Below are 13,108 nucleotides of genomic sequence, written 5' to 3'. Positions count from 1 at the left end.
GAATTGAGCTATTAACTGAGTTGCAGTTTTCTTGCAAAAATAAATTTATTTATCTTTTTTTTTTTTTAAGATTTTATTTATTTGTCAGAGAGAGAGAGAGCGCACACAAGCAGGGGAGCGGCAGGCAGAGGGAGAATCAGGCTCCCTGATGAGCAGGGACCCTGATGTGGGACTCAATCCCAGGACCCCAGGATCATGACCTGAGCAGACACTTAACTGATTGAGCCACCCAGGCACCCAAAAAGCTTAATTTTTTAAAGCAAGTTACAGAATTTTAATTTATTTGAAATAAAGACAGAGAGCACAAGCAGAGCGGGGGCAGGGCGGGGCGGGCAGAGGTAGAAGGAGAAGCAGACTCTCCACTGAGCAGGGAGGCCAACATAGGGCTGGATCCCAGGACCCTGGGATCATGACCTGAGCTGAAGGCAGACGCTTAACCGACTGAGCCACCCAAGTGTCCAGCAAAAATAAATTTATTGATAAGAGAACTTTGTCTTATTTTTTCCCCAGATGCAGAACTTTATTATCTCTTCTACCCCGCCCCATTCCATAGCAACTACTAATTTTCTGCCTATATGGATTTGCCTATTTGCCATTTTATATAAATGGAATCATACAATATGTAGTTTTTTGTATTTGAGTTCTTTTATTTAGCATAATGTTTTCAAGGTTCATCCATGTTGCAGCACATATCAGTACTTCATTACTTGTTATGAGTGCATATTACATTTATGGATATTCCGCATTTTATTTATCCATTCACCCACTGATGGACATTTAGATTGTTTCCTCCTTTTGGCTATTATGAAAAATGCTTCCATAAACAGTTATGTAAAAAATTCATATATACCTATGTAAGCAAAAATTCATTTACCAATATCTGTAATCTAAACAAAAAAGAGTTGGTCTTTTCTTTTTTTTTTTTTTTTAAGATTTTATTTATTTATTTGAGAGAGAGAGAATGAGAGAGAGCACATGAGAGGGGGGAGGGTCAGAGGGCGAAGCAGACTCCCTGCTGAGCAGGGAGCCCGATGCGGGACTCGATCCCGGGACTCCAGGATCATGACCTGAGCCGAAGGCAGTCGCTTAACCAACTGAGCCACCCAGGCGCCCAGAGTTGGTCTTTTCAACAAATGATGCTGGGACAACTGGCTATCCACATGCAAAAGAATAAAGCTGGACGTGTACTTCACACTAACAAAAATTAACTCAAAATGGATCACAGATCTAAACATAAGGGCTAACTAAAACTATAAAACTCTTAAAAGAAAACAGAGGAGTAAATGCTTATGACCTTGGGTTAGGCAGTGGTTTTGCAAATAGAACACCAAAGCACAAGTGACAAAAGAAATAACAGATAAACTAGACTACATCAGAGTTTTAAAAAATCTTTCACACCTAGAAGCCAGACACTATTATCTATCTGGTATCTAATAACAATAAAACAATATCTACATTGTTCTTGGCACTTGGCCCACCAGATATTGTTCTTGGCACTTTACATATATTAGCTCATTTAATCCTCACAACAGCCCCATGAAATAAGTATTACTCCATTTCATAAATTAGAAAAACAAAACACAGAGAGTTAAGGTCATACATCTACAAAGTAATTAACAGGGATTCAAATTCAAGCAGTGTGATTCCAAAGGCATTTCTTACCACTATTGAATACTGACTAAAAAATAATTTCATGGTTAGTTTGCCTGCATATGTATACTGTAAGATATGTGGACACTCTTCTCCCCTAGTAAGTTAAGAACTCTTAGGTAGTGCCTTTTCCCAAAACACTTGTGCACATGCACTTAGCTTTCAAACAATTAATGCAATCCTACCCTTCACCATTATTATCCCTCTTTGCCTTTGGTTCCAGACCACTTGTCCTATATTAATTAAAATGCTATATTGAAAAACTGTTGCAATAGTACTCTTGGGCACTGCTTTGCTACCAGCACTCACATCCCTATGTTTTAGCAGGGGTCTATGACAATAACACATCCCATTCTCATCATCAGGTTGTTCCAGATTCATTTGGGGCCCTAAGAAGCCTACCTTTACCCCAGGGAGAGCTAACTGCCCCTCCAGGTATATACTTAGAAACTGTTTTTCAAACTTTTGTGACTGTGGCCCATAGCAAGAAACATTTCTCACTGACATAGTGAGAAAAGTATACAGATATGTACCCAAGTAAAACCAAAGCTTAGTATACTTACTTTTTGGCAAATACAGTCATACTTTACTATTTTCTTTCTCTTTTTTTGATACTAGTCACAACCCAGTTGATTTCAAGACCAACATGTTAAAATCTGCAATTTGACAAACACTGAACTAAAATACAGACATTAACAAAATTATCTGCTTTTCCACAAAAAACATTTATATTCCCACCCACTAACCCTCAATATATATTTGCTAAAGTGAACTGGAAAAAAAAAAAAAAAGTACCTGTTACTCCTTAAACTAAGCTTATTAGTAAATTTCACAGTCACTCATGTTCAGCAGCCTGTCTTTTCTCCAAGGGAGTAGCCAAATAGTAGGCTGGGATGAAAAAGTAGGTATACATTTATTTACTTAAGACTAGAACTTACTATGTCTAGACTCCATCTCAAAAGATGTGGGAGCTGTGATCCTTGGCATTTAAAGTCATAACGTAAACTACTGTCCTATCACACACACGCAAGCACACACACACATACACACAACATATACACTTTTTTTTTAAATTATGAAGGAAGACAGGCAGAAATCCAAAATTCTACATATTCTGACTACCCACTTTCTTCTGTATATTAAGAACAGGAAGTCTAGTCCCAGTTGTGTTTTTGTTTTTTTTTTCCCCTTCCCTCTGTGACCTTAATGATAAGAAATGGTCATCCTGGTGAGGGAGGAGAAAGTAAATGTAAGTTGATAATGGAAGTTCCAGAATGTTAGCAGACTCCCAAATGAAAGATTAAAAAGGTATGGCAAGCACAGTGCTAAGTTCTTAGTAGGTGGTCAATTAAATGTCCACTGGAGAAATGAATAAAGTATATGCTCTTGAAATTTGTCCTGCCATCCACAGTCATATTTAACTAGCATTTAAACTGTAATGACTTGGAAATTAAAACCAAATTCCAAAGAAGTTGACCAAAGATACACAACCAGTCAGTAGCAATGCGGAGTCCATTACTCAATTCCCTGTTTTCTTCTCTGCTCCATTGCCATCCCAAAATAAAAAGCCTACATCCTTAGGTAGAGATGATAAAGTGGGTATTAAGACACCTGTATAATTGGAAACAAATTTCATGTTCATTTATCATCTCTGAATGTAAGATAATTTGTATATTACATGAATAAAAGACAAAATTGGCTTTAAGTGGCAAGAGGAATAAACGACAGAAACAAAATCTTTTTGATTTAATTAAGGTTGTAATGGACTCCAAAAAATTACAAATTAAACATGTGTTTATTTAAAAACAAAAACAAAACTTTAAAATATAATTTAAGCCACCAGTCTCCTGTGGCTTTGTGTAGGCACAAAGCAGAGACCTCAATGTCAGGAAAATAGCCAAAATTACAAACCTACTCAACATGGCAGGAGATCTGCTCACATTTTGAAATCCTGATACACAAAGCATTTCTGACTTAACAACAAGCCGTGAGGTATAAAAAAAAAAATCATAGTAAAGTGTTGGTTATTTTTAGAAAATAGAGCTAGATAGTAATGTAATATGAACCAGATTTTATTGAAGGTTTTAAATTCAGATACTACGAGCAAAATAAATTTAAACACAGGCTTTGTTTTTATACTATTGTTTTAGAATACAAAGAGTTTCTGACATCAAATAAAGAATATTTGTTCTTTTAATTTACAGACACTTAGATGAATAAATCTGTAAGAAGAGATTTAATTTTCTAGTTGGCTAAAAGAGGTAATGGAAATAAAATAAGGACCTGGATCCTAAACTCATTTTACAAAGAGCCTACAGAGAATGGGGAGACCTGGGTGAATCAGTTGGTTAAGCTCAGGTCATGATCCCAGGGTCCTGGGATGGAGCCCACATCAGGCTTCCTGCTCAGCGGAAAGTCTGCCTCTCCCTCTCCCTCTGCCGGCTGCTCCCTCTGCTTGTTCTCTCTCTCTCTGGCAAACAAACAAACAAATAAATAAATAAAAACTTAAAAAGTCAGTTGTAAGACATCCAGAGAAACATAAAAAAAAAAAAAAAAGAGCCTACAAAATGACACTTCGGCAGTAAAGTATCACCTATCACCTGGATTTCCAAATAATGTGCCCAAAAAATGCTAACTAATGATACTTTTTGGAGGAAATAAAAATGAAAAAACTCATCTATTATAACAGTAACAAAAAAAGCTTTACTCAAATACATTTCTGAGCTAAAGAATATCACAAAATAACTTCAGGCAGAAACTTAATAAGACCCCAAACATTTATTTCAATAGGAAGTCCCCATATTTTGTGCTGCTTTAAGACCATCATTAGTCCGGCATTCAAGCTCCTCTAGGATCTGGCACTCTTCTGCCTAGCTATACTGCCCCCTTAACTGACCTACTGATAAAACAAAACTAATCAGGAAACAACACACTAGGCATTTACTCCCATCAGAGCATTTACTCATTCTATCCTCTCTACCAGGAGTGTCCTATCAAATTCCCTTGTGCACTTGAAAACTTGGCCTACTTTGAATAGCACTTGTCAAAAGGAGACTGATCTCTTCCTCCCCTAAAATCCCATAGACCACGCACTCTATACCATTCACTAGAAGTATATTTACTTCCTTGGGCTTTGTTTCTTTGTTTTTAAACTTGGGAAGCTTTTTTTTTTGCCCTGCCAGGCTCCAAATGCCAAGTATTACAGGGATATACATAGTGAGAAGCAGTATTTCCCCGTAATTGGAGTATAAGCCTTATCATCTGGATTGAATCCTGACTTCTCTTTATGATTTCTTTCAGTTTTGTCAACAGGAAAATGGGGATCATAATAGTACCTAAGTCACAAATCTATGAGGAGGAATTAAATGATTTGTTACACATGAATGAATATACCTAAAGCACTTACAAAAGTATCTGGCAAATAGTAGTAAATTCTATACTAAGTATTAGCTATTATTAATATTACTATTACTACCACCATCATTCTCCACAGCACCTAATAGTACCTTATATATACAAGAACTCAATAAATACTTGAATGAAACATTTAATATTCAAATAATTTTTAAAGATTCTCTCATGGAGTAAAAGGAGGCTCAAAGTCCAAAAGATCAAATCCAAAAGAAAGGCCTGGTAGAAGAAAAGAATTCAACTCCCCAAACTACTTAAATTTCATGAACAAATTAAGAAAAAGTCAAAGTATTATGAACTAAGTGTTTTATTTTTTTTCCTTATAAAAATGGAAGAGACACTGTATGAAAAAACTTGATAGTTTCTGTATGAAAAAACTTGATAGTTTCTGTATATTTAGAAAATGGCTATTTCTAAAATGCCATCTTAATTTCTAATCTATCAACAACATATTAATTAATTCTACATTTAATTTACTTATATTTCCAGTCTCTATATTATCCACTTAAGTAGGAAGCTTCATCATTTACCATCTCACCTTGAAAAATAGAACTGAATTTTATTTACTCCACAAAGGTAATCCCTAACTTTAGTGCTCAGAGATTCACTAACAGATTCATATTTACTTTATTGATATCCTTTACGATTTTACATTTTGACTATCTGCCTCTTCATTCTTCATCAGCCTAAAGAGATATTTCTAGTCATTATAATTTTGCCCTTACAGGAAAGCTGATTCAGTTTTCTTGATTTATGCTAGCTGCTTGTTTCTACATCTCCAGTTCCTTTGTGTTGACCCATGTCTACAACAGGTCATAAATTATGGAAAACAAATAACCTCTTATCCATAGATATCGGGGTACCACAGCACAGTCAAGTGAGCCTAATAACTGACTGATCTGTACTACAAAGACACAATGTTACTTTCAAATAAGATTGGTTTCTATTACAGTAAGTCTCATCAAGGGATAAGGAACCTATTTGGGCTGCCAAGAATGTGCCTGATTGACCTTAAGCAAGATTCCTAAAGACCATTTATGAAATTGTAAGAGAAACAAAAAGCTTATGTTTTAGTAATAACCACATCAATAACCATGCCTTACTCTCACATAAGCTTTAGCTTATTTCTTATTATTTGCATATCTCATACAGAAATGGAGTCCATAGTAAGTTCAGTCAAAGACTGTCAAGCTTAACACTGGGAATTTAAATTTCCCAAGCCCAGGTTTTCTGGTTTATCACCATCAACAAACAGATGTTGTAATAGCTCAGAGAAAACACAGTTTGTCTTGTTTTACAGTTTAATTACTGATTAACAAATACTGTGACATTTGAACAGTCACCATTCATTCACATTGCTTCCTGTTTAAAGAAATCCTTACCAGAAAAGGAATGATGAAAACATAGGAAAAAGGAGAGTTTATGAACATATGAAGAATTGAAAAATTAAAAAACAAAACAAAAAACCTCTGGGTGGTAAGATTATGAGAAATTTTTATTTTCTTTCTGTGCTTTTAAATATTTCCCCAAATGTTTAAAATATGTATACATACTTATATAGAGAAATTTTATTGAGAGCAACTCTGTAAGAGAAAGTACACTATATGTTAACATGATCTTCATATAGTTTTTCTCAAAATCTGAAAAGCAAGCTTTTACTAACAACAGAATACTATAGGATATTCTATGTTACAACTGTTCAGAGCCTAAAATAGTGTCTAGCAGACACAATGCAATCAATAAATTTTTGCTGAATACCTTAACATTTTCTAATCCTAATGGAACTGAATACTAAAAAAAAAAAAGGTGTTATCAGAATACAAATTATATTTTAAATAAAGCAGGCTAAATATGCTCAGGAAAATCATGACTTCCTTTTTTGCTTCATAAATAAAAGTTTGGGTTAAAACATAAAATGAGTTTATAATATCACGCAGTAATTCAAATTAACGTGGCTCAAAAATGAAATCACCTAAGAGATTTTTCTTAAGGTTCAATTTTTTTCTAGAACTACCAACCAGTCTATTTTTAGATTAGTTTAAGAAAAATTTTAAAAGGACAGTTTTATTAACATGTAATCAGTTTTATGAAGACCCAGGCAGTACCTTCTAAACGATTTACATGAATGCTGGGTGCTTTTCCGGTTTTTACAAATTATTGACTATTATTTTTTCTGGTGTGTAAAAACTACCCTCATTGTTTTTATCAATTTTTATGAAATACCTGTAGAAGACAATGTAGTTTAATGTTAATCAGCTAAAATACCTATTAAATGAAAAATACTAATATAAAAATTGTTCATCTTTATTGCCATCTTAAAGTGTTCTAAAATGTAGGCAGAGCTTTTACTATAAATTTACTTTGTGGTGGCAAAAGCTACATGGTAACTGGCAGCAGCTGAAACATACAGGTACACAGACACACATTTGATTTCTCTGTATAAATTAAAGGAAACACATAAGTTTTCCAAAGGAAGAAAAACATTACTTTTTAGGTGCTAACATGACTCTAGTTAGCTGTAAAAGCGGATTAATTCATTTTCGCAGTTAAATAGAAAGAGGATTTTCACATAGAAGATGGAGTCAGAGTCCGAGTCTGAGTCCAATGTGATCTGAAGCAGTACTAATCTGCACAGAGAAAACAATCAGAGACGACTACAGAGCTAGCTACTCAGAAGGCTCCATTTGCCCCTTACTAACATTCCAGGGCAACTAAACAACATACTGCAATATTTAAAGGACAATCCAGGACCTGTTTAAACTAGAGAACCGCCCAGCCACATGCAAAACATACCAACAGAGGCTTCACAGCAAGGGATGGTATTACCTCTTTTATGTAATTCCCTCAATGGAATACAGTCTCCTCCCCCGTCATAAGGCAAATAGGGATCGGAAGAAGCATCCATGATTAGAATTTTTAAAAAGAAGAAGAAAAAGAAAAAGAAAAGCTCGCTAGCTTAAAAAAACACTGCCATTTCTTCCACCCCTGCAGCAGCAGGCGAGGGAGATGCCATATTTGATGAGGGTTAGAACTGTATGTAGTTCGAATCGCTGAAGCAACTGGGTTCTTCCACAGTGGATGATGTCATCAAAGGGAAATTATTGCAGCCTGGTTGCTAGTGGCTACAATCTAGCAAGGCTTAGAGGCGGAACAGCCTTCTTAATCAGGTCCTGCTACGTATGATGATGACTAAGCTCCAAGTATAACAGACAAAACTGGTTTGAGAATTTTAAAGCACTCACAATACAGCTTCTATAACATCAGTGGCAACTATAGCAAAACAATAAAAACATTTTTTTCCATTTTAAGATAAACATAAGGGACACAAAGTAATACGGAGATGTGAAAAGGAAATACTGGATGTAGACAATGCCCCTTTTCATTTCTGATGTAGAAAAATGGAAGGAACATACTAGTAAGAGTGTATGCTTTTATAATAGAAATTTACTAATTTTTATATACATGCCAAAGGCTTCAAGAGACTTGGTTTTAAAAGTCTATTCTTAATGATCTGAAATGTACTACAGACTTCTGTGGATTAAAAAATTTAGTAACTGAACAGTTGAATAGTGTATCCCCCTAATCCCCTCCAGCAGCCTCTTGTTTCCTTCCTTTAAGGAACTAGCTAGTAAGACATTCTAGCTTTTGAGAAGAAAACTTATCAACATACCAAGTAATTTAGCTATTATTTGTGAAACTATGCAAAAAGATCTACTAGGTAGGAGATTTTTCTCTTATATCTTCCTATTTTTCCTGCCTCACAAAGATTCTGTGCTTCAGGGGGGGAAAAAAAAGGCTTTTAGTAAAATGTGTCTCAAAGTGTAAATAGGTTTAATAAAGTTTTATATTTCAAAAAGTTTGAACCTCGGAGAAAGCTAGCCCTTCTTATAAAATCTCACCTGAGATTTGGGAAAAGGGATTCTAGGAAAGAAATATAGGCTAGATAAAAGACTACAATAAGAATATTCTATCTAATTCTGATTTTGGCTATTAACATTTACTATAAGGCTGTGGGTGGGGTTTTTTTTGTTTTGTTTTCTCTATTTTTCAAATTTTGATTTTTTTTTTAAACAAGTAAAGTTTTGACAATGAGCTAACTTTACCAAATTAACTAAACATAAATGTCTTCCTTTGTGGTCCTTTGGTACATAAATTCTACTATTATAAGACTTTTAAAAAATATATGCCATATAGCATTCATGAATAACTTAGTTTTTATTATACAATTGTTCCACACCTTTATGTAAAATGAAAATCTAGCTATAAGTTTTCCTGGTATTTGTAGGCACTCTCTTAACTTGTTTTTCCTGATTCACAACTTAGTCTTAAAGGAAAAATGAAAATTAGAGCTAGCTAGCATTAACTAGAGGAGGAAGAATACCTTCCCTATAAAATATACTGACCATGTTGCATAAGTAACTTTTGTAACATAAGAACAAAATTTTGAATTATTTTTAAGGAACAGAACTTTTGTATATGTATATGAGAATATATAATATATAAATTGTATAAAGTCTAGAATGAGACACACCAAACTCTTAATAATCGTTATCAATAAGGAAGGAAAGAGGTAGAAGTGGGGAGGATCATGGTACATTTGGTTTTTACTTTATGTAGTTCCACAGATTTAATTTTTAAACAAATATATTACTTACTATTGAAATTTTTAATAATTATGCTACTTTTGTAATAATAAATCTAAAGGTTAAAAAATTCTTCAAAAGTAAGCAAATCTCTCATGTTTAAGGGGTCCATGGCTGCACTTTTGTTTAAAGTAAAAGAATTATTACTCAGGCTAAAGGACTTTAGAAAAGGACAAGGTAGATTGGAAGGTGTGGCAAAAGAGGACTTTGACACAGATTAGGCATTATCAGATTAATAAACTGAATTACAGTCAGCATGGGGCTCAAGTGGAAAGAGAACAAAAGACAAATTTAAGAATTCACAGGCACAGATGGGGGGGTTCCATAGGGGGATGATACTCTGGAACATCTGAAGAACAAAAACACTAAAGTGGCAACACAAAAAAGGACTTAAAAATTCAGAAGGGGAAGATATTTCTACTTCCAAATGCACCTTCGATTCTAACCTCAACTTGATGTGGGATTCCAGATAAACCATAACCTCTCTGAGGTGTGTAAATCAGGGAGGTAAAACAGATGACTACAGTATTCTAACTATACACATATAACTACAGTATTACAATGCTCAATCTTTAAGTCCCTTCTAACACACATGATCCAAGAAATCTACAACATTAGAAGTACTTTAAAAAAAAAAACAAAAAATGGGGGCACCTGGATGGCTCAGTTGGTTAAGCGTCTATCTTCAGCTCAGGTCACGGTCTCAGGGTCCTGGGATGGACCCTGCCTTGAGCCCCATGTGGGGCTCTCTGCACAGCGGGGAGTCTGCTTCTCCTTCTCCCTCTGTGCTCTGTCTCCCTCTCATGCTCTCTCAAATAAAAATAAATAAAATCTTTAAAGAAAAAAGTGTTTTTTGCCTTTATATCTAACTACCAATTTACAGGAAGTACAGGAAACAGAGAAACGTGTTAAATGACAGCTCAGGAACATAATCAGGAAAACCCAAACTGAGAAACAAATGACCTAATTTCTTCAACAAATATATAGTAAGAAAAAAAAGGGAAGGGGGGAACCCTAAGGAATTAAAACAAAGCAAAACAAAAGACTTAAAAGATACATCCATCTCAAAGTACAATTTTTTATGAAACAATTGGAGAAACGGAAAATAAACGATATGTGATTTTAAGCAATCATATATTTTAGATGTGATGATAGCCTTTAAAAGAATTCTTATCTTTTAGAGATACATAATGAAATATATAACTGTACAAGAGCTAAAAAGGGTAAAAACAGATTTTATTCAGGACTACTGCAAAAGGGAAAAAAAAATCTTAATACAGAATGTGGCTCAATTCCCAATACAATAAGAAACACTGGGAATTTATAGCCAAGGAGAAGGGGTTGGGGGTGTTGAGTGGATGGAAAATTACTAAGAGGAAACATCTGGGGTAAGGGGGATTCTGGCTAAACAGATCTAACAGAGTTCTTGCTGAAGGCAGCCCAGGGTGATAGGATATCACCAGGAGGATGGTGGGGGATGAGGAACCCAAGGGTGTTAAGGGTACAGGATTCTGGCTAAGCCAATTTGACCAAGATCATTGCCAAAACGGAGCAATATAAAAACAGACTCGTAAGACCAAAGTTGCGACCCAGTTGGGAAGAGAATCCAGATGAGCCTGACTAAAGTTTGATCAAGGTGAGACTCTATCAGTATAATATCTATCTAAAATTATATGATGCTTCAGATGTATTTCAAAATAATAGAAAGTATATCTATCTAAAATGATATGATGCTTCAGATGTATTTCAAAATAATAGAAAGAAGATGAAACAAAATTAGCCATGAACTGATAATTATTTAAGTGTTGAGAACAAAAAGGTACATAATCTCTTCCCTGTACCTTTGGATATGTTCTAAATTTTCTATAATAAAAGATACTTTTTAAAGAAATGCTTATAAATAAAATCACTTATATGAGATAAACATTAACAAAAAATTACATCCTTTACTTCTCAAACTGAATATATTACTACTAGAAGTGTCAGATTAACTTTAGTTTATATTCCATTAAGTATAGCTGCTTTACATTTATATTTGACCCATTACATGACATTAAACTTTGTCAATTCTCCTCCCTGAGCAAAAGCATCAGGGGGAAAAAAAAAAGTAGCAAAGCTTTCAAGAAAGACAATCAATTCAAGCTACATAGTTAGCTGCAAAGTTACTGCAGCACAAAAGAAAGAGGACGTGGAAATTCTTCAGAAATGACAAGCCAGAAAATAAACTGAAAAAACACAGAATGCTTTTGCAATATTCATACTTCACAAACATAAAATGTTATAGTTCTCAACATGGCTATCTGGTTACCCAAATAATGTATCTTAAGATTAAAAACACGAAGAAGAGTTTCTTTCATAAATATCATACAATGATCATTTTTCAAAATCAGAACCAAAAAATACAAAAAAAAAGAAAGAAAGAAAGAAAGAACCAAAATGGCCAATATTTTTAATGTCTAAGCAATTCCTTCACCAAGAAATTTGTCAAGGGTTGGGGCGCCTGGGTAGCTCAGTTGTTAAGCGTCTGCCTTCAGCTCAGGTCATGATCCCAGGGTCCTGGGCTTGAGCCCCACATCGGGCTCCCTGCTTGGTGGGGAGCCTGCTTCTCCCTCAACCACTCCCCCTGCTTGTGTTCCCTCTCTCACTGTGTCTCTCTCTGTCAAATAAATAAAATATTTAAGAAAATAAAATAAAATAGTCACATAATTATTTTAAGGCCATGGTAAGAAAGTACTGGTTCTGGGGTGCCTGGGTGGCTCAGTTGTTAAGCATCTGCCTTCGGCTCAGGACATGGTCCCAGGGTTCTGGGATCGAGTCCCACATCGGGCTCCCTTCTCAGCGGGAAGCCTGCTTCTCCCTCTCCCACTCCCCCTGCTTGTGTTCCCTCTCTCGCTGTCTCTCTCTATCAAAAAATAAATAAAATCTTAAAAAAAAAAAAAAAGAAATTTGTCAAGGGCTGCCTGGGTAGCAGAGTCAATTAAGCATCCGACTCTTAGTTGTCCTGAGATTGAGCCCCACATTGGACTCCACAGTCAGCACAGAGTCTGCTTGAGATTCTTTCCCTCTCCCTCTGCCCCTCCCCCCAGTCATGTTTTCTCTCTCTCTAAAATACATAAATCTTAAAAAAAAAAAAGAAATTTGTCAAATATCCTCATGCATGTACACAAACTGGTACAAAGACGGAGTAAAAGACTATTTTAAGAGTTCTAAGTTTTAGGGTGCCTGGGTGGCTCAGTTGGTTAAGCGACTGCCTTCGGCTCAGGTCATGATCCTGGAGTCCCTGGATTGAGTCCCCCATCGGGCTCCCTGCTCGGCAGGGAGTCTGCTTCTCCCTCTGACCCTCCCCACTCTCATGTGCTCTCTCTCATTCTCTCTCTCTCAAATAAATAAATAAAATCTTAAAA

At 35.3% G+C, this 13,108-nt stretch overlaps 1 protein-coding gene across 10 annotated transcripts in view; it reads right to left on the bottom strand.

The window, feature by feature from the left end:
• The window catches only part of CLCN3 (chloride voltage-gated channel 3), a 91,016-nt gene that overhangs the window by 45,009 nt on the left and 32,899 nt on the right, over window positions 1-13,108 (bottom strand). Inside the window, exon 1 of one of the 10 annotated variants that reach the window (XM_064585289.1) lies at window positions 10,359-10,492. The exons of 6 other annotated variants lie outside the window; for them this stretch is intronic. Coding sequence is in view for 3 of the 4 variants with exons in the window: in XM_064585287.1 (XP_064441357.1) it covers window positions 7,855-7,966 (112 nt within the window). In the remaining variant the exon portion in view is untranslated. Of the gene's footprint in view, window positions 1-7,854; window positions 8,283-10,358; window positions 10,493-13,108 lie in introns of those variants that run through there. 3 more of the 10 variants (XM_064585287.1, XM_045880146.3, XM_045880148.3) reach the window with 3 other exon arrangements.

The sequence above is a fragment of the Mirounga angustirostris genome, unplaced genomic scaffold (assembly GCF_029215605.1).
Source record: "Mirounga angustirostris isolate CCGP_5_RB_7025 unplaced genomic scaffold, mMirAng1.0.hap1 SCAF_2, whole genome shotgun sequence".
In the NCBI taxonomy this organism is placed as follows: domain Eukaryota; kingdom Metazoa; phylum Chordata; class Mammalia; order Carnivora; family Phocidae; genus Mirounga; species Mirounga angustirostris.
This window is presented reverse-complemented; position numbering and strand designations above follow the sequence as displayed.